The 26,720-nt window shown below is 44.9% G+C and overlaps 1 protein-coding gene across 1 annotated transcript in view; it reads left to right on the top strand.

Annotated features, from left to right (window-relative positions):
* The window catches only part of ugt8 (UDP glycosyltransferase 8), a 142,840-nt gene that overhangs the window by 77,599 nt on the left and 38,521 nt on the right, over window positions 1–26,720 (top strand). The window contains exon 4 of the mRNA XM_068039520.1: window positions 22,832–23,051. Within this exon, the coding sequence (XP_067895621.1) occupies window positions 22,832–23,051 (220 nt within the window). The remainder of the gene's footprint in view (window positions 1–22,831; window positions 23,052–26,720) is intronic.

Raw genomic sequence — 26,720 nt, 5'->3', positions numbered from 1 at the left:
AACCCGACCCGGGCCCGACCACAGCCAACCCGGTCCCGAGTCCTTCAATTTTATTTCGCACGCGACCCGAATATTGCAATAAATTTCATGATATCCAAAATGTTATTGTGCTCTACCTTGTCCAGATGGTAATACTTGTGATCCTGTTCATCCATTCCGGCAGTAGGATATTCCTGCAGATGGAGTTGTGTGGAATCATGGGTGAGCCTGATCCCGCGGGTCCCCAGAGGCAGCACTGTCCAGCCCGACCTGACCCAAGCCTGAATGCTGGACTCTGAATATAGACCTGACCTCAACCCGACACATGTTGTCGGGTCTAGTATGGTTCGGGTTGGATAGCCAGTTTTTACACCAGCTGGGGCCTAACTAATGGTTTATAAATGTTAAGCCTAATCTCCCCTGCTTTTGTATTCAATGCCTTCATTTATAAACCAAAGGATCCTATATGCTTTTTAACAGCCTTCTCAACTTGGTTTTCTACCTTGTTACTGTCAGGTGGTAAGGGGTGTGGATGGTTCTCACTGTTCACCTTCCAACTGATAGCAGTCGTATTTTGTTTAAAATGATGAGTTAACCCCTGAGTGTTTTTAGAGTCAAATAAGCAGACACATGACAGGTTTCCTTATAAGTTTAAAACAGATTAACTATTTATTGAATAATATTCATTCCCCGAAACGTTCGCAACACCACTTATGCATGCATTCACTCTCACATGCACTCTCAAAGATAGACAGAAGGTAAAGGGTAGGAGTTCAAGGTGTGGTAGGTGTTTGTGGTTTACGGTGAAGCTTTTGAATCTTCTAAGTAGGGCATAGTGTTATGGAAGTGATTTTTTGTTAAAATATTTTTAAAGGAATTTATAGTTAAACTGAATAAATGTTGGACCAGTTTTTTTTAAAAAAGAGAGCCATCAAGGAGGCACTGAAGGAACTGGATTTGGCAACAATGTTACTGGTTGTCATCAAGTTAAAGATAGAATAGAAATCCTGGTTAACAGGTAGAGATGTGGCAAGCCCAGTAGCAGCAGAGCTAAGGTAAAAAAGGGAGCTTTAAAATTTTAATTTGTGTTTATGCTTTACTTCATTACTCGTTAAGACTTATTCTATAATCTGTTAATTTTGTTCATTAAAGAAACCTGGTTAGTGTTCTATTCTGGGAAAAATAGAGTATATGTTTGACCATATTGGTAAGGGGAAAAACTTAAAATATGTGTTGTGACCCGTGGAGAAGTGGGACTAGAATAAACAGTGCACTCCTCCTGCCTCAGTGGTAATAATAGGAACATAGGAAATAGAAGCAGGAGTAGGTCATTCGGCCCCTCGAGCCTGCTCTGCCGTTTAATTGGATCATGGCTGATCATCTATCTCGATGCCATTTTCCCACACAATCCCCATATCCCTGGATATCTATTAATATCTAGAAATCTATTGATTTCTGTCTTGAATTTACTCAGTGACTGAGCCTCCACAGCCCTCTGGGTAGAGAATTCCACAGATACACCACCCTCTGAGTGAAGAAATTCCTACTCATCGCAGTCTTAAATGGCCTACCTCTTATTTTGAGACTGTGTCCCCTGGTTCTAGACACCCCAGCCAGGGGAAACATCCTTCCTGCATCAATCTTGTCGAGCCCTATAGGAATTTTGTATGCTTCAGTGAGATCACCTTTTCTAAACTCTAGCGAATGTAGGCCCAGTCTCCTCTATTGCTCCTCATAGGACAATCCCACTGTCCCGGGAATCAGTTTGGTGAACCTTCTATGGCAAGTATATCCTTCGTTGGGTAAAGGGGCCAAAACTCTGCACAATAATCCAGGTGCCGTCTCACCAAAGCTTTATAGGGGTCTTACTTGAGCAGACACTTACTGAGACTGGTGAAGGGTTTGAGTGAGGAGCTACATGTTTTGTAATCCTTTTACTCTGAATAGTAAATGTGAAACTGAGTAAAGATAGGCTCCAGCATTATCCTTCCATAACAAGCATTTTGGGGTTTAACATGGTAGCAGAGGATGGTTTCCTAAAGCTGAACGTTGGAAACAAGGATTTTTTTTTTACATAGAAAACTAAAATCTCATGGGCTATTGTAGAAAATATGGCAGAAAGCAAGTGTAAAGTGTCAGAATAGGATTACCCTCCGATGTTCTGAGTTTGAACCATATGACCAGCGGAAGAATGAAATGAATATGTAGACACGAGTTACATCTCTACCAAAGAGGAAACGAGGTATGGGCTTGGTGTTGTCACTTCCTACCAAAAGTAAAATCAGAAGTGCAGTGTTTTGTGAACTGGATGCTCATCAGTTGAGTACTGATGAAGGGTCGGATCTTCTGCTAGAATTCCTGGATGAAATTTACAAGAAAGATGACCTATTGAATGCATATGAGGCATGGTCAGACTTTGATAGAATAGGAAAACAGAAGGTTATTCAATGAAGGAATATATCATGGACTTTAACAGACTGTATAGAAGATTGAGAAAATTCAATCTGGAGATCCCTGGTTCAGTGTTAGCATTTAAATTGCTAGATTGTGCTAGGGTGTCGCATATGGACAGGCTCCAGGTTCTAACTCGGGTTCAGTTCCTGGACAAAGACTCCCTGTTGGATCAAATGTCTGCTGCCTTAAATAGATTCCAGGGGAAAGTCATTTCCGGCAGCCCTGGTAGACCAAACAGGGCATTCTGTGGTGACACAAAGAATGGAGGACTCAATATTTGATAGATTTCGAAATGGTCCAGATACAAGAAGCAGGCATAAATACAGTGGAAGAGTTAAAGACCGGAGGAATGAGGATAAAGGCAACTTTGGCAGATCTGACTATTAAAGTGGAAGACTGCTGTGCCATTCTATCATGGGTGAATGAATCCCAGGAAAGCCCAAGGAACAGTTAATAGGTACTTCAGATGTTACAGATGGAACATGTTATTGAGTTGGATGATCAGCTATGACCATATTGAATGGCAGAGCAGGCTCAAAGGGCCAAATGGCCTAGTCCTGCTCCTATTTTCTATGTTTCTATGTGACTCAAAGTATCATTGTGCAATGAAGTGCTCTAAGTGGAGAGGCAGAGTCCTTGAAATAACACACGACGCAGAGAATTCTGAGGCAGAAACTGATGAATCTGAACAAATTGTACTAGTGACAAGGAGTTTTAGTCCTGTGATTAATATGTTGATTGCAGATTCATTCAGCTGTACTTTATTGGATAGTGCTTGCATGTCGAACTGATTGGTTACAATGTTATCTGGATTCACTTAGTAGTGTGAGGATCTTCTTTGGCCTCCTTGTCTCGGGAGACCATGGGTAAGCGCCTGGAGGTGGTCAGTGGTTTGTGGAGCAGCGCCTGGAGTGGCTATAAAGGCCAATACTAGAGTGACAGACTCTTCCACAGGTGCTGCAGATAAAATTGGTTGCCGGGGTTGTTACACAGTTGGCTCTCCCCTTGCGCTTCTGGCTTTTTTCCTGCCAACTGCTAAGTCTCTTCGACTCGCCACACTTTAGCCCCGTCTTTATGGCTGCCCGCCAGCTCTGGCGATTGCTGGCAACTGACTCCCACGACTTGTGATCAATGTCACAGGACTTCATGTTGCATTTGCAGGCGTCTTTAAAGCGGAGACATGGACGGCCGGTGGCTCTGATACCAGTGGCGAGCTCACTGTACAATGTGTCCTTGGGGATCCTGCCATCTTCCATGCGGCTCACATGGCCAAGCCATCTCAAGCGCCGCTGACTCAGTAGGGTGTATAAGCTGGGGATGTTGGCCGCCTCGAGGACTTCTGTGTTGGGGATACGCTCCTGCCACCTGATGCCAAGGATTCTCCGGAGGCAGCAAAGATGGAATGAATTGAGACGTCGCTCTTGGCTGACATACGTTGTCCAGGCCTCGCTGCCGTAGAGTAAGGTACTGAGGACACAGCTTGATACACGCGGACTTTTGTGTTCCAGGTCAGTGCGCCATTTTCCCACACGCTCTTGGCCAGTCTGGACATAGCAGTGGAAGTGAGGATCAATGCAAAGTTGAGGACGCTTTAAAGACGTCTGCAAACGGAACATGAAGTCCTGTGACATTGATCACAAGTCGTGGGAGTCAGTTGCCAGTGATCGCCAGAGCTGGCGGGCAGCCATAAAGGCGGGGCTAAAGAGTGGTGAATGGAAGAGACTTAGCAGTTGGCAGGTAAAAGCACAGAAGTGCAAGGAGAGAGCCAACTGTGTAACAGCCCCGACAATCAATTTTATGTGCAGCACCTGTGGAAGAGTCTGTCACTCTAGTCTTGGCCTTTATAGGCACTGCTTCACAAACCACTGACCACCTCCAGGTGCTTACCCATTGTCTCTCGAGACAAGGAGGCTGTAGAAGAATGGCCTCAGGTGTTAAGAATCAGAGATAAAATGCAATTTGTCTTAAAGTTACACAGACAATTTGCTCAACCTTCTTGTCAGATTAAAAACCCTGCTAAAGGATGCAGGTGTGATTGATGAAGAGTATACAAGGATAATAGAGGAGACTAGTGAAAAGTGTGAAGCCTGTAAAAAGTATCGGAGCACACAATGTCCTATTATCAGTCTTTCATTGGCATGTGACTTTAACAAGGTAGTTGCCATGGATTTAAAAGTATGGACAAAGATGAGAATGTTTTCATTATATATTTTATAGAGCAAGCTACTAGATTTAGTCTTTCTACAATATAAATAGCAAGGACAAAAGGGTGATTATAGACAAAATTATGAAGAAATGGATAGGACTGGACTTGGAGCACCAGCTAAGTTTCTGACGATAATGGAGGAGAATTTGCCACTGACCGAGTTCAGAGACGCGTGTGAAAACATGAACTTCCCCAATATCAACTGGGATAGTCTTGGTGCAAAAAGGCTTAAAGGGGGCGGAATTCTTAAAATCCATACAGGATAGCTTTTTGAGCCAGTACGTAGAAAGTCCTACAAGAGAAGGGGCAGTACTGGACCTAATCCTAGGGATTGAACCTGGACAAATGGTAAAAGTGTCAGTGGGGGATCATTTCGGGGATAGTGACCATAACTCTGTAAGATTTAAGGTAGTTATGAAAAAGGACAATGATGGACCGAATATAAAGGTACTAAGTTGGAGGAAGGCCGATTTTAAGATTATAAAACAGGATCTGGCCAAAGTGGACTGGGAGCAACTACTTGTAGGAAAGTCTACATCAGACCAGTGGCAGTCATTCAAAGAGGAAATATTGAGAGTTCAGGGCCAACACGTTCCCGTAAAGGGTAGGACCAACAAGTCCAGGGAACCCAGGATGGCAAGGGATATCAAGGATTGGATAAGGGAAAAAAAGGAAGCTTATGGCAGATTCAGAGCGCTGAAAACAGCAGAGGCCCTAGAGGAGTATAGAAAGTGTAGGGGGGAACTTAAATAAGTAATTATAGGAGAGCGAACAGGGGACAGGAAAAACACTGGTGGGCAAGATAAAGGAAAATCCAAAGGCATTTGTAAGTATATTAAGGGCAAGAGGAAAACCAGGGAAAGAGTAGGGTCCATTAGGGACCATAGTGGCAATCTGTGTGTGGAGCCGGAGGACATAGATGAGGTTTTAAATGATTACTTTTCATCTGAGTTCACTACAGAGAAGGATGATGTAGGTGTAGAGATCAGGGAGGGGGATTGTGATATACTTGAACATATTAACATTGAGAGGGAGGAAGTATTAGCTGTTTTAGCGGGCTTAAAAGTGGATAAATCCCCAGGCCCAGATGAGATGTATCCCTGGCTGTTATGTGAGGCAAGGGATGAGATAGCAGGGGCTCTGACACAAATTTTCAAATCCTCTCTGGCCACAGGAGAGGTACCAGAGGACAGCGAATGTGGTATCTTTATTCAAGAAGGGTAGCAAGGATAAACCAGATAATTACAGGCCAGCGAGTCTAACATCAGTGGTAGGGAAAATATTCGGAAAAATTCTGACGGACAGGATTAATCTCCACTTGGAGAGGCCGGGATTAATCAGGGATAGTCAGCATGGCTTTGTCAGGGGGAGATTGTGTCTGACAAACTTGATAGAATTTTTTGAGGCGGTGACTCGGTGTGTAGATATGGATAAAGCAGTTGATGTAGTCTACATGGACATCAGTAAGGCTTTTGATAAGGTCCCGAATGGGAGATTGGTTAAGAAGGTAAGAGCCCATGGGATCCAGGACAATTTGGCAAATTGGATCCAAAAATTGACTTAGTGGCAGGAGGCAGAGGGTGATGGTCAAGGGTTGTTTTTGCGAGTGGAAGCCTGTAACCAGTGGTGTACCGCAGGATTCGTTGCTGGGACCCTTGTTATTTGTAGTGTACATTCATGATTTAGATGTGAATATAGGAGGATAGCCACTCCAGGCGCTGCTTCACAAACCACTGACCACCTCCAGGCGCGTATCCATTGTCTCTCGAGATAAGGAGGCCCAAAAGAAAGAAAGAATAGGAGATATGATCAGTAAGTTCGCAGAGGACACGAGAATTGGCGGTGTCGTAAATAGTGAGGAGAAAAGCCTTAGATTACAGGATATAGATGGGCTGGTAAGATGGGCAGAGCAGTGGCAAATGGAATTTAATCCTGAGATGTGTGAGGTGATGCGTTTTGGGAGGACTAACAAGGCAAGGGAATATACAATGGATGGTAGGACCCTAGAAAGTACAGAGGGTCAGAGGGACCTTGGTGTACTTGTCCATAGATCACTGAAGGCAGCAGCACAGGTTGATAAGATGGTTAGGAAGGCATATGGGATACTTGCCTTTATTAGCCGAGGCATAGAATATAAGAGCAGGGAGGTTATGATGGAGCTGTATAAAACGCTAGTTAGGCCACAGTTGGAGTACTGTGTACAGTTCTGGTCACCACACTATAGGAAGGATGTGATTGCACTGGAGAGGGTGCAGAGGAGATTCACCAGGATGTTGCCTGGGCTGGAGCATTTCAGCTATGAAGAGATACTGGATAGGCTAGGGTTGTTTTCCTTAGAGCAGAGTAGGTTGAGGTATACAAAATTATGAGGGGCATTGATAGTTTCGATAAGAAGAAACTTTTTCCCTTAGCGGTTGGATCAGTAACCAGGGGGCATAGGTTTAAGGTAAGGGGCAGCAGGTTTAGAGGGGATATGACAAAAAAAAGTTTCACCCAGAGGGTGGTTGGAATCTGGAACGCAGAACCTGAAGTGGTGGTCGAGGCAGGAACCCTCACAACATTTAAGAAGTATTTAGATGTGCATTTGAAATGCCATAGCATACAAGGCTATGGGCCAAGTGCTGGAAAATGTGATTAGAATAGATAGGTTTGATGACCGGAACAGACACGATGGGCCGAAGGGCCTGTTTCTGTGCAGTATAACTCCAAGCATCTCTGACTGTATGACAAGTGTGGAATTTGCATTGCTCTGAGATAAATCAATATATATAATATGTCCAGCAACCCAACGTAAACATAACAGGTGACATAGAGGTGGGAGCTCAATGCTGGCTGCAAGGGGAGGCCATGAGGAGAGGCAGCATCAACTGCCAGGCAGCATGCCCTATCTGGGGGACAATGAGCAAGTGCCACCTCGTTGGAGGTGACAAGTAGGGGGGAAGGGGGGGAGGGCGTTGGTAGTGAAGACCTGGAACTTATGGGGTGGCCATCTGTCATGGGTCTCATCCATCCAGTCTTCGGGGACCATATTGAGGGGAGGGAGGCATCTGCAGCAGCACTGCAATGAACTGTGAACCCACAGGAGGGTCAGCATCGGCCTCCTGGTGGTGGAGAAGGGCATGGTGGAGAAGAGCGCAGGGGCAAAGCTAGCTGCCTTCTCCATGCAGAATAAGGTACCCTCCAGAGAGGGTCTGTCAGTCGAGGCTCAACTACATACAGAGGTCCAAGAGGCAGTGCCAGTGAAGACTCTGCCTGTCCAGGGAGGACGTCAATGACCTATGCGCTATGATGCAGGACGAGCTGAGCCCCATTGGAAATCCAATGCCAATGGCGCTGAAGGTCACCGTGGCACTGAACTTCTACACCTCAGAATCATTCCAGAGATCCACTGAAGACATGTGTGGGATCTCACAGTCAGAGGTCCATCGGTGCATCAAGGAGATCACCAATGCCCTTTTCAGGAAGACCGGCGACTATGTGCACTTCCGCACGGATCCCAACTGTCAAGTTGAGAGGTTCATCGGGTTCGGGGCCAGCACTGGATTCCCCCAGGTGCAGGGGGTCATCAACTGCACCCATGTGGCCATCAAGGCTCCTGCACACCAGCCAGTAGCCTTCATCAACAGGAAGGGCTTCCACCCCTTCAATGTACAACTGATTATTTATCTTGTAGTTACAATCATCAATTGTTTCCAACTTTTCCAGATATTATCAGGCTGCAATTCTGTTGCTGTATCCAATGTGTTCAGCCATTTCTTGATATCATGTGGAGCATGATCAAGGAGCGAGGCTGCAAAATTGGGCACTGTAGCGCCTGTAGTTTGGGCACTATGGTGCCAAGTTGGTAACAAACTGGCATCTGTGACTCGTGCCCAAACTTCTGGTGTGGCATGTGCCGAACGCTATCTTGCTGAGGGCATTAGTGAAGGCGTCAGAAGTGTGCGCTAGAAGAATGTAGATTAGACAGGTTGTGATGTCAGTCAGCGTGTAATGCTAATTTGAAGCCAACGCTGCTATTTTCGATCTCACTGCTCCAGCTAATGTTCTCTCTTAAACATGCACAACTAAACATATGTTTAGCAACAGGGAGGCACCGCCCCCCCCCCCTCCACCACCCCACCAATGCTATATAAAGGGATCATCAACCACTTTCAGGTTAGCTGCTGGTTACTTTCTACTGGCTCTGTTTGAGTTTGTGGACGTGCTTGTTGGTTTGCAGAGTTGGTTATAGTTGGTGATGGATTGGTGCTGCACGTGAAAAAGGCCTGAGTTCCAGGGTGCTGGTCAAACCACTTGCTCTCAGTCATGGTACTATAGTTACCACCCCCTCAGCTGCAGCATGAGAAGGAGGTGGAGAAGAGGCAGCAAATAAGAAGACAAGCTGCTCGGATAGAGAGGAGGAGGAGAGGGAGAATGGCTGTCGGCAGGAGACCTTATCCACCGAGGCTCTTCAGGGAGCATTTCTCTTAATACAATCTGACCCAAGAGCTGTGGGTGGGTTGTGTGCTTTAGGAAGGAGGTGCTCGCTGAAATCTGCCACATCTAACAACCAAACTGATAACCTCAGAGTGAGGCAAGGACAGCGCTGCCAATGGCTGAGAACGTGACTGTGGCTTTGAATTTCTTCATGTCAGGATCCTTCCAGGCTAGAGCAGGTGACATCTGTACCATCTCCCAATTCGTCGTTCACTTCTGTATCAGTGACGTGTCAGACAGTCTATGCCAGGAGACAGGAGTTTCATTTTATTAGATTAGAGATACAGCACTGAAACAGGCCCTTCGGCCCACCGAGTCTGTGCCGAACATCAACCACCCTGTCTGACTAGACAGAAGCAGGCAGAGCATGCACATAAGATTGCCAGGATAATGATGGGCTTTCCGTGGTGCAGGATGCCATCGACTGCACACATGAGGCTTTGCGAGCTGAGATGAACTGCAAGCATGAAAGCTGCCATTTGCTAATTGTGCCGTTGGTGTGTGACTGTGCTCAGCACATCCTGCAGGTGAATGCCCATTCTCCTGGCAGCAGTCATTATGCTTTAATTTTGTGCTAGTGTGCTGTTCTCTCAGTATTTGAGCCACATGTCAAACCAGAGTGGGGCTACTGGGCAAAAGGGCTATTTGTTTACACTTGACAACACACGACTCAGCAACCCAAACATATATGGCCAGCATGCGTACAATGAAAGCCAGGCTGCCACATGTAATATATAGAGCCGACTTTGGGGTGCTGAAGCAACAATTCCACTGGCTGAAATAAAAACAAAAAGTGCTGGAAATATTCAGCAGGTCAGGCAGCATCTGTGGAGAGAGAAGCAGAGTTAACGTTTCAGGTCTATGACCTTTCATCAGAACTCAGTTCATCAGACCTGAAACGTTAACTGCCGGACCTGCTGAGTATTTCCAGCATTTTTGTTTTTATTACAGATTTCCAGCATCTGCAGTATTTTGCTTTTATTGCACTGGCTGAACCGCTCTGGAAGAGCCCTCTCGTTTTCACTGGAATGTATATCCTGAGTCGTAGTTGGCTGCTTTATCCTCCACAAACCAGCCATCATGAGGGCACAGCTCTTGCCACCAGGGATATGGTGGGTAACTGAGGAGCAGGAGGAAGAGGTGGAGTAGGAGAAAGGGTGGAGGCAACCAACAGATCCCCTTTCTGCCTGGGGTGTCCATGATTGTCTCATTTGACTATGGTTCCACTGAACACAACCCCAAATCCCCATTCTACCACAGCCACATACCTGACCTCTGTTATGTACATCACAGTATTCTCTTGGTCAAAATCCTGAAATAAAGGCTGCAACAAAACAAACTTTTCAGACCAATTTTATCCAGCAAACCATCCAAAATTCCATCCAAAAGTTAACTAAACACCCTTGTGCATCCCCTTAGTGCCTATCTTGCAAGTGCTTTTGCCTGTCCTGCTGCTCCTATGAGTGGCACCCCAATGACTGCAGCATAGCTGATGGAAAGCTGCTGCCTTTCAGTGGGGGAGACTGCAGATGGTCTTGCAAGCTCTGGGCCCAGGTTTCAGACTGGAGTACCTCGGCATGGACGGCGGCAGTCTGGGCTGGCTGGCTGGCTGACAAACAACAGCAGGGGCACTGGCAGGGTGGCAGTGGTGGGAGCATGAATGCTGTCATCCTGGGAGAGGGCAGCAGGTTCATGCACCACAGAGCCGCTCCCACTCTCCTTGGGATGACACCTCAGCTATCCTCGTAAGATGCTGCAACACAGATTGTTGGATTGCTGAGAGACCCTGCTTCCCATTTTTAGCACTGATATCCACAGCCATGATGGCAACAGCCTGAGCCAGCATAGCAGCAGACTGGGCTTGAGATCTCATGACCTCAGTCTGAGCTTCCACTGCAGCACTCAGATGTTGAGTGGCTTCTATGTCTGTTGTAATGGAGGCAGAGACATCGGTCAGTAGACATTGCGTCATGGGCAGGCCTGTAAGTGTTATCATGGAGATGGCCACCACTTTGATGCTGGAAAGGATGGGCTGCAAGCTCTGCACAAAGCCCTGTGCAAAGTTGGTGTTGGACTTCTCCATGCTCCTTGACAGTGTCATCAGGCTTTCTGTCAGTCTTCCCAATGCACCAAGCATTTCTGTGTGCATTCCCATCCACCTTTGTCTGTATGCCTCCCTATCAAAGACTTCATCTGAGGCCTCTGCAGCAGAGCCTTTGCGCGACCTCTCCCTCCAGGGCTCTAACAGCGGCGCTATCATTTCCTCCTGCCCTGGCTACAGGCCACTCATGCCTGGTGACTCACCAGGTGCAGATCCCCTCTAAAGTACGCATGGCGTCCGTATCTGAGCTGATGGCTGCTAGTGCGAGATTGAGTGATGGTGTTCCTTCTCGTTCAGTATTTTGCTCCTCTTGGACTTCAGGCTCCTGCACCAGGTATTGACTAGGTGGCAGTTCTTGAGCATCTGCACGGAGAAAAGCACTCCAGTAGGGCTATGGTGAGGGAAGGAGAGAAAGCAAAAATTGCATGCTGACATGATTTGCAGCTTGTAAATCAGAAGGGAGGGTGGGATAGGGAGAAGTGGGATGTGAGAAGGTGGATTAGTTAAGAACACTTTGTCATCCTCAATTATTTCAGCACCAGCACTGGCCACGGCCTCAGTCATGGTCACTCCAGTGATGGTGAGCACCATCTCCTCCATGGGGTTAAAGGCACACAACAGTACCTGTCCCCTGCCAGTTACTTTCTGCTGCCACCTATTATGGGTCACCTTGCCTTGCAAGAGAGAGGGAATTGTGTCAATGAGTTAATGTAATGTGTTTGGGGGATGTGGCTGTCATGGCAGTGTGCGCAAACTGTGAGGTGTGAGTGTGAGGCTTGCAGCAGTTCTAAGTGTGTGAGGGTGAGGTGAGCCATAGAAATGTTTGGTATGAGTCATGAATGATAGAGACTAGATAAGTGAGTGAAGGGGGTGTGCTGAATGGAGCAGTGTGTGAGAGTAGTGATTTATTTGTAAAGATATGGTATGTGAAAGTGCATTCACTCACCTTGACCACTCATGTGAACTCATTGAACTGCATCATGGTCCTGGAGCTAGACTGCTTGCCTTGACCGCAATGGCTATCTGCTCCCATTGCCTTCATCCAGCTGAATTTTATGCTATCCCAAAGGGTGGGATTGTGATGGGGGGGCGTGGCCCATCATGATTGGGCACCCTGTGCCCGATGGAGTGCCGTCCCCACTTCCCCAACCACCCCCAACACACCCCCTGTACCCCCAACTGACCGCCCTTGCCTCGCCAGGGCCCGACCGATTAACCCCAGTGAGGCAACCAAACTTACCTGCCTTCCAGGCACCCCGGCATCTTTACTTCTAACTGGGCTGTAGTCCCAGCAGTGGCCACTGCTCCTGGTGGTGCTGCTGGGCCTAGGAGCTGCCGGTTCGCTGATTGGCCGGCAACTCCATTAGGCGGAATTTCCTACCTCAAGCAGGTGGAAGTCCCGCCTCAGAACAATTGAAGCCCGGGGACATGCACAATACGAGTCAGATCCCCAGGCGAGTTAGAAGAGGGTTTGCCACCGACTTTTCAGTCAGTGGCTAGCTTCCGCCTATGGTTAAATCCTGGCCATAGTGTCTGTCTGGAGGGCCTTCCGCCCGCTCAGGTTAACGGGACCTCTCTCCTCCTCGTCACCTCCTGCACTAAGGCCTCCAGTGCTGCACTGGAGAATGCTTGGGCACACACTCAAACCTGTTACACTATTTCCACTCCTCTTTCTGTTCATAAATTCTTGTGTAACCAGGTCCAGTATCTGCTCCAGCCAGAATGCACCTAACCTTTAAGAAGTGCAGGCTGTCTTGAAGTTGTCCAGGCCATCTTTAAGTGGTGCGAACCTCACATGAACTAGGCCCCCCTGCTAAACTGTGCGCCACACTGCAGCATGCCTAGCACTGAGCTGTATGCCACTATCATTTAAATTTGTAGGCAGCATGAAGTTTGTGCATCATTACGAATGGGCACAGGTTAATTGCACATCACGATCCCCGTGCCTGTTTTCCGGCCTTATCACATTTTTTTCCCTGTAGATTTTAATGAAATCTAATAAAGGAGGAGAGATGGAGAGGCAGAAAGGATTAGGATGTGAATTCCAGAGTTTTGGGCTAAGACAGCATGACCACCTATTGTGGGGCAAATAAACTGGGGGATACACAAGAAGCCAGAGTTGGAGGAATGGAGATTTCTCGGAGGGTTGTAGGACTGGAGGAGGTTACAGAGATAGTGAGTGGCGAGGCCATGGAGAATGAGAATTTTAAAATTGAGGCATTGGTGAACTGGGAGCCAGTGTAGGTCAGTGAGCACAGTGGTGCAGGGTGAACAGGACTTGGTATGAGTTAGGATATGGGCAGCAGAGGTTTGGATTAATTCATTTTTGTGGAGGAGGGAAGATGTGAATCCGTTCAGAAGAGCTTCAGCGTAGTCAAGGCTGGAGCTAACAAAAGCATCAATGTAGGTTTCAGCGGCCGATGGGTTGAGGCAGAGATGCAGGCAGTTGATATTACAGAGGTGGAAGTGAGAGGTCTCCATGATGGAGACAGTATAGAATCGCAAGATCAGCTCAGGGTCAAGTAGGATGCTGAGGTTGTTAACAGACTGGTTCAGCCCGAGAGGATGGCCAGGGAGAGGATGAAATCAGTGACTGGGGAACAGTTTGTGGTTGCGTTCAAAGGAAATGGCTTCAGTTTTCCCAATATTTAACTGGAGAAACTTCCAACTTATTCAAGTCTGGATATTGAAGCCGTCTGCCAGCACAGAAGCAGTAGATTGGTCGAGAGAGGTAGTGGTGAGGTAGAGCTGGGTGTTGTCAGCATATATGTGGAACCTGATGCTGTGTTTTCAGAAGCAACAAATGATCATTGAGATCTCTGCTTCAGAATTTGATAGAAACCTGTGTCTGTAAAAGTTAAAGCAACTCAAAATGACATAGCATATTAATGCCCCAGTATAATGTGCCAGAGAATTGTAGGTTAGGGCCTGTAATTCTTTGGTCACTGAATTAGCAATCTCAGTTGTACAATCTTAGAGGAATACCAAGCTGAGGCCAAGAGATATCTCATAGGAAGGGAAAGGAAGTTGAAGTCGCCTGCCCATTCTCATTGGCTTTCTAGCAGTTGAGTTCAATGTGGCATTGACAGAGGGCTGGGGAACAGTCTGTGCACCAGCCCAGTAGGATGGGATTAGTGGGTGCGGCAGAATAACCTAGGAAAGGGCAATGGAGCAAAATGTCTCAGAGAAAGGGTAAAACAAAGACAGCCAGAAAACTTAGGAATGTATTGAAAATAATAATTCCTGGAAATTGGACTTTCAGATAAATAATTGACTGGAAGCAACTATCAAGGAATGGGTATGTAAAATTCCTTTGATTTTAATAAAATATAATGCTGACTGTGCAGCATAAACACTGCAAATGCTACATTAGTATAAATATTTCTAATTCAATAGTAAAATAATGGGAATGAAAATGTTTCAGAATTTTTAGAAACAACGCTGCCAAAATCGAACCATTAGAAACTGAAAATTAATGGCCCGGATTTTGTGGTCAGTAGTAAAATGATGGTACTCTCCGATTTCAATATGATAAAACAGGATCTGGCCAAAGTGGACTGGGAGCAACTACCTGTAGGAAAGTCTACATCAGACCAGTGGCAGTCATTCAAAGAGGAAATATTGAGTTCAGAGCCAACATGTACCCATTAAGGTGAAGGGTAGGACTAGCAAGTCCAGGGAACCCTGCATGTCAAGGGATATAGAGGATTTGATCAGTTTTTTTTTAAAAAAAGGAGGCTAATGGCAGATTCAGAGTGCTGAAAACAGTGGAGGCACTAGAGGAGTATAGAAAGTGTAGGGGGGGGGGGGTACTAAAAACAAGTAATTAGAGCGAAGAGGGGACATGAAAAAACACTGGTGGGCAAGATAAAGGAAAATCCTAAGGTGTTTTCTAAGTATATTAAGGGTATGAGGATAACCAGAGAAAGAGTGGGGCCCATTAGGGACCAAAGTGGCAATCTGTGTGTGGAGCCAGAGGACATGGGTGAGGTTTTAAATGATGACTTTTCATCTGTGTTCCCTGTGGAGAAGGACGATGTAGGTGTAGAGATCAGGGAGGGGGTTTGTGATATACTTGAACATATTAACATTGAAAGGGAGGAAGTTTTAGTGGGCTTAAAAGTGGATAAATGCCCTGGCCTAGATGAGATGTATCCCTGGCTGTTATGTGAGGCAAGGGAGGAGATAGCAGGGGCTCTGACACAAATTTTCAAATCCTCTCTGGCCACAGGAGAGGTACCAGAGGACTGGAGGACAGTGAATGTGGTACCATTATTTAAGAAGGGTAGCAGGGATAAACCAGGTAATTAGAGGCCGGTGAGTCTAACATCAGTGGTAGGGAAAATATTGGAAAAAATTCTGAGGGACAGGATTAATCTCCACTTGGAGAGGCAGGGATTAATCAGGGATAGTCAGCATAGCTTTGTCAGGGGGTGATCGTGTCTGACTAACTTGATTGAAGTTTTCGAGGCGGTGACGATTTGTGTAGATGAGGGTAAAGCAGTTGATGTAGTCCATATGGACTTCAGTAAGACTTTTGATAAGGTCCCGCCTGAAAGGGTAGTTGAGACAGAAACCCTCAACTCTTTCAGAAGGAGTCTGAATATGCACCTTGAGGGCCGTAATCTGCAGGGCTACGAACTAAATGCTGGAAGGTGGGATTAGAATACGTGGATCATTTTTCGACCGACAAGCAAGATGGACCAAGTGGCCTCTTTCTGTGCCTTAAACTTTCTATGATTCTATGAATCTAATTGTGGGATGTGTAGGAAAATTTACAGGCAAGTTTAGATATTGGTTAAATGATGGCCAAGAAGCAAGGTCCATGGACTGGCAGAATGGGATGAGAGAGTGGAGGGTAAGAAAGCGCAAATATAAGAGGATTTGGAAGTGACTCTTGTGTAGGAAGCGATCACGTACTGGAGAAAGTCTCTGATAATGTGCAAGGGAGATCTTCCAGCCGTAGTCTAGAAAGGCATCAAAGTGCTTATAGAGGCAGTAGTTTGAGCAGATTCCACAATGAAATGAAGGCTAGAGAGCAGTCTTGGAATAGAACTGGAAGCGGAAGCCCTCACGACCGTGAAGTTTTAGTGGCTGCCAATAAACTTGAGGATAAACTAATAAGAGAAGCAAAACATAAGGAATTAGAGAGTTGGAGAGAGTTTGGAGTTTATTCTCCGGTTCCAGATAGGGGACAGCCAGCCTTGTCACATAGATGGATTTGCACTGAAAAAGTCCTTCCCGATGGAACTTATAAGGCTAAAGTGAGGCTGGTTTTGTAGAGCGACTGGGTGATACCAATGTCAGAGTGGACTCTCTCACTACTGGAAAAGTAATCTTGAAAATCCTTTTAGCTCTTTTGGCCACATATTCTTGCGAAGACCCAAAGAATAAATGCTTCACATGCTAATCTTGCTGTTGGTTATTCAAGTGCAGCTGGTTTCACAATACTTGTGATGGGTGAAAATGGGAAATGCTTTCCTTTAGCTTGGGAGGTTAAGAAAATAAAGCGGGTCGTTAAAAGTACTTTAGCTGTGGAAACACTGAGTGAATATGGGGCTCGATTTGTCAAATATTTTGAGGGAAATTCTGAACAAGGGACATACTGAAGATTAGATACCCATAGAATGTTATGTGGATAATGGTTCTTTGTGAGGCAGTGTACACTACAAAAAGTGTGCGTGAGAAAAGACTATGTATTGACCTTGCTGGATTGAAACAAATGCTGTTGAGCAAGGAAATCTCCAAACTTGAATGGGTAGATGCAAGTCATCAGCTATCCGATTGTTTCACAAAAAGAAATACCAGTACAAAGAAATTGTTACGGGTGTTAGAGGAGGGGCGTCTCTCAATGTAATACATTGTACCAAATATGGAATTTAATGTTCTTTGAGCCTATTAATGCTTTGTAACTAATATGGAATTCATTTTGAAATGTTGCTTGAGCATATTAATCCACATATTATAAAAAGAAGGGAATCTGGTAATTGTGTATCAATTGTTTGATTGTGTGTAGGTGAAGGGTGTTAATTGAGGTCTTACCTGAGCACTTATATGCAGATACTTACTGAGACCGGTGAAGGGTTTGAGTGAGGAGCTATGTATTTGTAATCCTTTTACTCTGTACAATAAATGTGATACTGAGTTAAGAGCATTATCCTTCCATAACAAGCTTTCTGGAGTTTAACTGGCTGAATTTATACTCTCCTCTCCTCCAAGCGTTGTCTCACAGCTCCACTGCCTCTCCGCTCTACCAGGTAAGTATAGGCCCCAAACCACAGGCTGAATTTGTGGTCTCCCTCTCTGTTGTATTTCGTTGCAGGTCTGCTGCCTCTCCACTCTCCAAGGACAGTCTCTTTAAAGGTGTAATCCTGGGTAATTGTAGACTTGAACATGAAGTGCTGTAAATTTCTGGTAGTTGATTTCAGCCTGGTGTTGTTGGTCACTTTCAGTTCTCTGCTGCACTTAAGTTGAAGTGTAAAATTGACAGCAGGTTGTCCTGTTCAGGCTAGATCTTTCCACAGCCCTTGGGTGGACTGCCATCAATGATGTTGCTGTTATCTTTATTTTCTTTCTCCCCTCTCTCTTTCCCCCCCCCCCTCTCTCTTTTCCCCCCCCCTCTCTCTTTTCCCCCCCCCTCTCTCTTTTCCCCCCCCCTCTCTCTTTTCCCCCCCCTCTCTCTTTCCCCCCCCCCCTCTCTCTTTCCCCCCCCTCTCTCTTTCCCCCCCCTCTCTCTTTCCCCCCCCTCTCTCTTTCCCCCCCCTCTCTCTTTCCCCCCCCTCTCTCTTTCCCCCCCCCCTCTCTCTTTCCCCCCCCTCTCTCTTTCCCCCCCCTCTCTCTTTTCCCCCCCCTCTCTCTTTTCCCCCCCCCTCTCTCTTTTCCCCCCCCCTCTCTCTTTTCCCCCCCCTCTCTCTCTTTCCCCCCCCTTCTCTTTCCCCCCCCCTTCTCTTTCCCCCCCCTTCTCTTTCCCCCCCCCTTCTCTTTCCCCCCCCCTTCTCTTTACCCCCCCTTCTCTTTACCCCCCCTTCTCTTTACCCCCCCCTTCTCTTTACCCCCCCCTTCTCTTTACCCCCCCTTCTCTTTACCCCCCCCTTCTCTTTACCCCCCCCTTCTCTTTACCCCCCCTTCTCTTTACCCCCCCCTTCTCTTTACCCCCCCCTTCTCTTTACCCCCCCTTCTCTTTACCCCCCCTTCTCTTTACCCCCCCCTTCTCTTTACCCCCCCCTTCTCTTTACCCCCCCCTTCTCTTTACCCCCCCCTTCTCTTTACCCCCCCCTTCTCTTTACACCCCCCCTTCTCTTTACACCCCCCCTTCTCTTTACACCCCCCCTTCTCTTTACACCCCCCCCTTCTCTTTACACCCCCCCCCCTTCTCTTTACACCCCCCCCCTTCTCTTTACACCCCCCCTTCTCTTTACACCCCCCCTTCTCTTTACACCCCCCCTTCTCTTTACACCCCCCCCTTCTCTTTACACCCCCCCCTTCTCTTTACACCCCCCCCTTCTCTTTACACCCCCCCTTCTCTTTACACCCCCCCCTTCTCTTTACACCCCCCCCCTTCTCTTTACACCCCCCCCTTCTCTTTACACCCCCCCCTTCTCTTTACACCCCCCCCTTCTCTTTACACCCCCCCCTTCTCTTTACACCCCCCCCTTCTCTTTACACCCCCCCCTTCTCTTTACACCCCCCCCCTTCTCTTTACACCCCCCCCTTCTCTTTACACCCCCCCCCTTCTCTTTACACCCCCCCCTTCTCTTTACACCCCCCCCCTTCTCTTTACACCCCCCCCTTCTCTTTACACCCCCCCCCCCCTTCTCTTTACACCCCCCCCCCTTCTCTTTACACCCCCCCCCCCCTTCTCTTTTTTTTCTCTCCCCCTCCCCCCCCCCCCTTGCAGTCTCTGGTTCCTTTTTTCAAGGTCGAAATCCATCAAATTATAGTTTCTGTTATTTGGCACATGGCCTTCTCCCCTGTTGTGATTTCTCAATGGACCAGGATATGGAATCCATGGCTATTCATTAATGGTTGAGCATTATTCTGTTATGGTGTGTCTGCATCACACCTCCTTTGTCTCAGAAGAAAACCATTCAGTTCAGGAATGTGTCTTGATGGTTCCAAAATGGATGCAGTGGATACCTCTTAGTCTGGAATGTATCCTTTTGTCCTTTCAAGACAGTGAGACCATTTGAATACACAGGCCAGGTCATCTGCCCTTAAGCTGCCTTGCAGCACATTGTCCACTTTTTTTTTAAAGGAGAAGTCACTTTCAGAGTTCATATTGAATAAAGTTAAAGGTCATATCTTAAAAGTAGAAATATGTTATGTATAGACTGGACATGAGAACCTTTGGACATTTATTTATGTACACTCCCCTGTGTCTCTCTGTTCCTGCACCCCTTTGAAAATTGTGCCGTTTTCATTTATATTGCCTGTCCTCATTCTTCCGACCAAAATACAACATTTCTGCTTCCTGCGTTAAATTGCAACTGCTTGTTTGTTTCCCATTTCACCAGTCTTTGTCCTCCTGATGTCTGTTACTAACCTCTTCACTGACTACGTGTAAGTTTTGTCATCTGCAGACTTTGAAATTATGCATTGTGTACCCAGGCCCAGGTTATTAATATACATCAAAAAGAGCAGTGGCCCTAATACTGACTCCTAAGGCACACCACTGTGTACCTCTTTCCAGTCTGAGAAACAACCGTTCACTGCTTTGTGTCCGTAAGCAAATTTCTTATTGATATGCCACTGTCCCTTTAATCCCACAGGCTTCATTTTTGCTAACAAGACTATTCTGTGGTACTTTATCAAACAGGTTTTGAAATTCCATGTACATGGTTCTAGATGCATTGGTGAGCTCATGAAATGCTATATGCATTCCCTCCACACATGCGTGTGCGTGCACACGCTTGCCCCCAACTTTGTCTTCACAAACTGCGTACCTTTTACAATTTGTATTGCTGTGCGCCAAATATAAGGGAGACGGAATTTGGCAGTGTTGCAGTAAGGAAATCCCAGGTTCCCAGTCTTCAGTGTTGATCTGACACTGTGGAGGGGGAATCTGGGATTTGGTAGGACCATGGAAGGCAAACCAAATATTTGCCATAACTCTGGTTGGAATGTGACAAGGGTAGCAAGTGACTACAACACCATCCATCACCAAGATTCCCACACACCATCCTGACTTGGATATGCAACACCGTTGCTTCATTGTCATTAAGTTAAAATCCTTGAATTCCTTAGCCAACTGCATTTTGGAAGCACCTTCACTGAACAGACTGTAGCGATTCAAGAAGTCCCTGAATCACTGCAAGGGTTATTGTCACAGCTCTGGGGAAAAAGATCAGCTCCAAGCCACGTTTTTGAGAGAACTTTCAATAAAGGCATTGAAAAGACACAAGATCATGGTAAATAAATTTGAAATGTTCTTGTGCACTATTTTAAGCCCTTATTTTGGATATATAAGTTTTAGAGTTTCAAATGTTAAATGGAAACTTCAGAAAGCTTTTTGAATGATTTCAAGGTACAAATGTCTTGCTCTCATGTAATTGACAATGTGATTTCTCAGTTCAGCATTTAACATTGAAAGTCTTTTTCACAGATTCCCAGCCAGAGGTTACTGTGCTGTGGGCATTTTTATGTAGGTACTTGGGAAATATTCAAGTGTCTTTCTTATGGAATAGATGACCTAAATTAGGGATTAAGTAGAGCACTAGTCAATCTCCCATGGCATTTGGAGACTGCAATGCGCTATAGACGACAGGTCAAGCAAAGTTAGAGTGTACGGAATAATTGGGCTGCTGTATCGGAATTCTTTTTCCACCCACCCCACCACCGCTCCTCCCCACCTTTGCACACAATATACTGGATAAATGGAATAGACTGCTGGCAAAAGCAATTGATATTGCATTGATTTAACTTTCTCGAAGAACTGGGAAAAGAATTCAAGGTTAGAGACAAATACAGACCAAGAGGCACTTTGGGGTGCTATTAAAGGCAAATAAAGAGTTCTCAAAGTTTTAATGGCACCTTTAGACCTTAAGGATCTACATCAGCGAAGCTAATGCCAATGGAGACTCACTTTCTGCCTGTTAAGTGGGCCAAGCTGGTTCTGCACACTTCAGTCTTGGTGTCAGGGTCATGATGAGTGCAGATGCGCTGAACCAATGTAGCTTAAATTCTACTGTTGATTACATTTCTTTTGCCAGAATTTTCAGTGGCATGACAGATTTCCACAGGTTCCCTGAAGTATCTAAATTCTGTCTGAACACACTTCATCTGGTGTGGCCCAGAATACAATTTAATTGATGCAGTGAACATGCAATGATTTTATTAGAAATTCTGTAAAAGCCAAATGAAGAATTGCAGTTGGGACATATGCAGAAGTACCAGTAATGAAGCAGCCTCATTTATTTCCTTCCACTATTGAAAATAAATTATGTACATTAAGTTTTATGTTGTCTCAAAATTTCTTCCCAACATCTTGCATTTATATAGCACCTTTAAAATAGTAAAACATTCCAAGATGCTTTACAGGAGTGTTACCAAACGAAATTTGACACGGTGCCACAGTCGATGGGAGGACAAATGACGAGCAGGTTGTCAAAGAGGTAGGTTTTAAGGAGCGTCTTAAAGGAGGGAAGAGAGGTTTAGGGAGGGAGTTCCAGTGCTTAGGGCCTAGGTCGCTGAAAGCATAGCCACCAATGGCGGAACGATTAATGTAGAAAATGTGCAAAAGGCCAGAATTGGAGGAGCGCAGCAAACTTAGTTGTAGGGGTGGAGGAGATTAGCGATGGGAAGGGGTGAGGCCGTGGAGGGATTTGAAAACAAAATGAGATTTTTAAAATTTAAGTATTCCCAGACTAAAGGTCGATGTAGGTCAGCAAGCAGGGTTGATGGATGAATGAGTCTTGGTACCAGTTAGAATATGGGCAGCAGAGTTTTACATGTGCTCTAGTTTATGGAAGGTGGATTATTCCAATGCCGGGAGAGCATTGGGATAGTCAAGCCTCGAATAATTGGTACAGCTGAGAGTTTCAGCAGCAGATGATCCGAGGCAAGGGCAGAGTTCGGCAATTTTAAACTATTGATTGAAATAATACTAAAAAGAGGTACTAGGCCTTAGGATCACTTGTTCATTGTTGTAGCAGGCAGTGTTGAAATTGCTTTTGTATTTTATGTACGCTATGATGTATTTTTAAAATTGCATTAAACTAAATAGTACCATGTTAGGGTAAACAGTAACATTCAAGGTAATGTGCTGTACTTTCACTGTTTTTCATTTGATTTTGTACTTTTTCATTTGGGGAAAAGTAGTTGTTGCAAGGATATGCTTTAAAACTGTTACTGTTTATTTTTAAATCCCTTTGGATACCAAAAATCTGGTCTTTGGGTTTTCATTACTGATGTAGATCTTAGATTAGCCTTTCTTTTGTTTTGAATTAATTGATGCAGAAGTGTGCAGAGAAAATGTGCTTTATGTTGAACAGTGTTCAGAAATGTTTGCACTAGGTGTGATATATTTTAAATTGGATCTACTGTTTGTTGGATTTGAAGATATTCACTTTTGAAATGTATTGCACTGTGATCTAATAGTTTTATTTGCACAACTATAGGTCACCCAAACATCAGAGGATTTCTGAGCCATGGTGGTCTGAATGGTATCTTTGAAGCAATGTACCATGGTGTACCTGTAGTTGGGATTCCCCTTTTTGGTGATCACTATGATACAATGACCCGTGTGCATGCCAAAGGCATGGGCATCTTATTAAACTGGAAAACCATGACACAAGATGATCTGTTCAATGCATTGGTGACAGTAATTACTGATCCACGGTAAGGAAAAAAAACTTTTCAAGATCTTGCTAGAGTGTAAAAAGAGGTAAATGTTGAGGTTGACATTTTGTTCATTATTGCTGCTATAAAACATGAGCAAACAATAAACTGTAGCGCAGTGGTTAGCGCCACAGCCTCACAGCTCCAGCGACCCGGGTTCGGTTCTGGGTACTGCCTTTGCGGAGCTTGCAAGTTCTCCCTGTGACCACGTGGGTGTCCTCCGGGTGCTCCGGTTTCCTCCCACATGCCAAAGACTTGCGGGTTGTTAGGTAAATTGCCCTAGTGTAGGTAGGTGGTAGGAGAATTGAGGGAAGGTGGGGATGTGAGAGGGAAAAATGGGATTAATATAGGATTAGTATAAATGGATGATTGGTGGTCGGCATGGACTCGGTGGGCCGAAGGGCCTGTTTCGGTGCTGTGTATCTCTATGACTCTAGTAAAAACTTTTGTTTATATAGAGCCTTTAAAGTTAGAAAGGTCATAAGGAGCTTCGCAGATGTATTTTTTTTTTTAAAGTATACAAATGGAAAACATGCCAAGCTAAGGATTGAGAGATTAGAAAAATTGGCTAAAACTTTTAGAGGTGTTTTCAGGTATTTTTGCAGAGATTTTAAAGTTGGAATTTACCTTGGAGGGGTACAGTTCCGGTTCACCAGAATGATACTGCACATTAAAGGGTTAAATTATGAGGCAGGGTTATATAAACGTGCCATGTACTTTCTTGAGTTTAAAAGGCTGAGGGGTGATTAAGGTGTTTAAAATGGTACAAGGGATTTGGTAGAACATAGAGAAACTTTTTCCTCTGGTGGAGGAATCCAGAGCAAGCAACATAAAGTTGTAGCTAGACCATTTAGGAGCAAAATTGGGAAGTGCTTTTTCACACAAAGGATAATGGATATCTGAAATTTCCTTTCTCCAAAAGGCTATGGATACCAAGACAGTTTAAACTTGTAAGACCAAGACTGACTGTCTTTTTTTGTTGTGTGAGGTTATCCAGGGATATTGGAGCAAAGGTGGGTAAATGGAGTTGACTCACAGTTCAGCCATGATTTAATTGAACGGCAGAACAAGTTTGGGGGGTTGATGGCTTACTCCTGTTTCCTGCATATTCAAGAGTAGAACCCAAATATGAAGTCCAAAGTGAGAAAAGGCCATTTGGACTACCAAGCCTCCAGATTTTCAATCACAGATTTGCCTTATTGATTACTTAATAATAACTAGATGCTTTGACTAGTAACATGCAAATCCTTTCTCTTTTCAACCATTTGTTGCTGGATGGGTGAATAGGTTTGTGAAATTTTTAACTTAATTAGCAGTTTGATTGTAGCTGATTGCTTTATGAAATAGGAACTTTTCATTATTCAATATAATTTCATTATTAAGCTAATAAGACATACACTGAGATAAGAGCTCAGGCTACAAGCCAGCTGCAAAATTATTTAAGATTAAAAAAGTTACTGAATCCTATTTGGTATTGCCAGTAATTATAAGGTAAACTATTCTCAAAGTCAAAACAACAAAACCACTTGTACCCCACTAATCTGGCCAGTTGCTTAATGATGCTATCATGAAGCCTTTAAGTAGCTTTATAGTCCTGATCTTGGACTGATCTGTGAGCTGAGTGAAGGCATTGAAATATAAGCCCACAGCTGGAAGTTCCTAACTACACACCTATCTTTCAGAGGAATTACTGAGTATCATTGGCCCGACTGCCACAATGCCTAGGTCGTTTGTTGTCTGAGTTTCACTTTACCTACCAACTACAATTGAAGAGTTTTGTCAAACTCCTTTTGAAAGTCTTAGGTAAAACCATCCTGATTGTTCCCTATGCTAACTGTGCTCTTTAAGATATTGATTTACATTATCCAGCAGAATGTTCCGTGTGAATTTATGGAGTAAAATGTTTGAGGGCAAATATGGTGAAGAGCACTGATGGTGATATAGTATCAAGCAACTGGAAATATATTTTGAGTAATATTTTGTATCAAGTATAATAGTGATTATTGAGAGCGCTTTAAAAAAAAAAGTTACATTGAACGAGGATAGGACCTCAAAGGCGGCGTGTGCACAATGGTACTTAAACGAATAGCAGAATGATTAGAATTGAGAGTTGAATGAAAGATTGGAGAAAAGGGAACACTACCTGCTTTGAAGTAGAGCTATCTTGAAATTACAGGCTACTGAGATCAGTCATCAGTAAGACATTAGAGACAATCCCTTTTATAAAAAAAAAGGATGTTGTGAAACACTAACATAGGTGTTTTGAAGAGTGCAGTGTGAGTGCAAAAGTCTGAATTCATTGAGTGGGAATTTGCTACAATGGGGAAGGAGATGCTACTTTTTTGCTCCAATAATTGTATGCATTTGGTGTAAGCTTGAGGCAGTAAGTATTGAGAATGTTTGTGCACTGTTAGTGCTTAGTGCAAGTTAGTAAGTTGGAGGTGGGGGGAGGGCATATAAATGCAAATAATCGAGTAGTATAGCAGATAGGTTGTCTGGACTGCAGAACGTGGGAATTTGTGGACAGCGCAAACATGTTGCTAAAGAAGTGGTCTGTGAAAGAGAGATTCACACTGGCACTAGTATTGGGACGGGAAGGAAATATACCATTGAGATGGGATAAAGTAATTTAAAACAGGCAGAGAAGATAAAAGGGTAAAAAGGAGAGAAAAGCACGTTAATAGAGTGGGTGGGAGGGCCTCAGGTGGAAAGATAGTTAATATAAAAAACAAAAGGAAGTGAGTAAGTTAGTCAAAATTGTCTTTAGGTACTGCAGGTAAAAGGAAAACTAAAGATAAAAGTAATTAAAACAGAGAGAGAAATAAAATGGGTAAAATAATAGAGCAAAAGCACAGTTGTAGAGTTGAGTGCCAAATAAGTTTTTTTTTAAATTTCACGGATGTGGGCATCATTGCTAGGCCATGCAGTTATGTCCATCCCTAGTTCCCCTTGAGCGCCGCCTTGAATGGCTGCCAGGCCATGTCTTCTTTGTATGCATGAGTGCAAGGAACATTGATGAATTGCAGGTGCATATTCAACTGGAGTATGACATGGCTTGCTATTAGTCGAAAGATGGGAAAGATGGCAAAGGGTAGAACTAAGTATCCTTAGGATGTAGAAGGTTGGAAATGCACTTTGGGAATAGAGGATCTATTGCTAGAGACACTGATGAATATCTAGACATTGAGGCTCGCCACTGGTATCAGACCCACCGGCCGTCATGTCTCCGTTATAAAGAACGTCTGCAAACGTGACATGAAATCGTGTTGACATTGATCACAAGTCGTGGGAGTCAGTTGCCAGCATCGCCAGAGCTGGCGGGCAGCCATAAAGCAGGGCTAAATTGTGGCGAGTCGAAGAGACTTAGTAGTTGGCAGAAAAAAGACAGAGGCGCAAGGGGAGAGCCAACTGTGCAACAGCCCCAACAAACAAATTTCTCTGCAGCACCTGTGGAAGAGCCTGTCACTCCAGAATTGGCCTTTATAGCCACTCCAGGCGCTGCTTCACAAACCACTGACCACCTCCAGGCGCGTATCCATTGTCTCTCGAGATAAGGAGGCCCAAAGAAAGATCTAGAGGTAAGTAGGCAGTGGAGACTTTTAGATAGCATTAAGGAATAGAAAAGGATTTAAGGTTGTAATGGGAGTTGTGTGCAGGCGCCCTGGTGGA

The sequence above is a fragment of the Heterodontus francisci genome, chromosome 1 (assembly GCF_036365525.1).
Source record: "Heterodontus francisci isolate sHetFra1 chromosome 1, sHetFra1.hap1, whole genome shotgun sequence".
Lineage (NCBI taxonomy): Eukaryota > Metazoa > Chordata > Chondrichthyes > Heterodontiformes > Heterodontidae > Heterodontus > Heterodontus francisci.
Note: the sequence above shows the minus strand (reverse complement) of the source record. Positions and strands in the feature narration are given on the sequence as shown.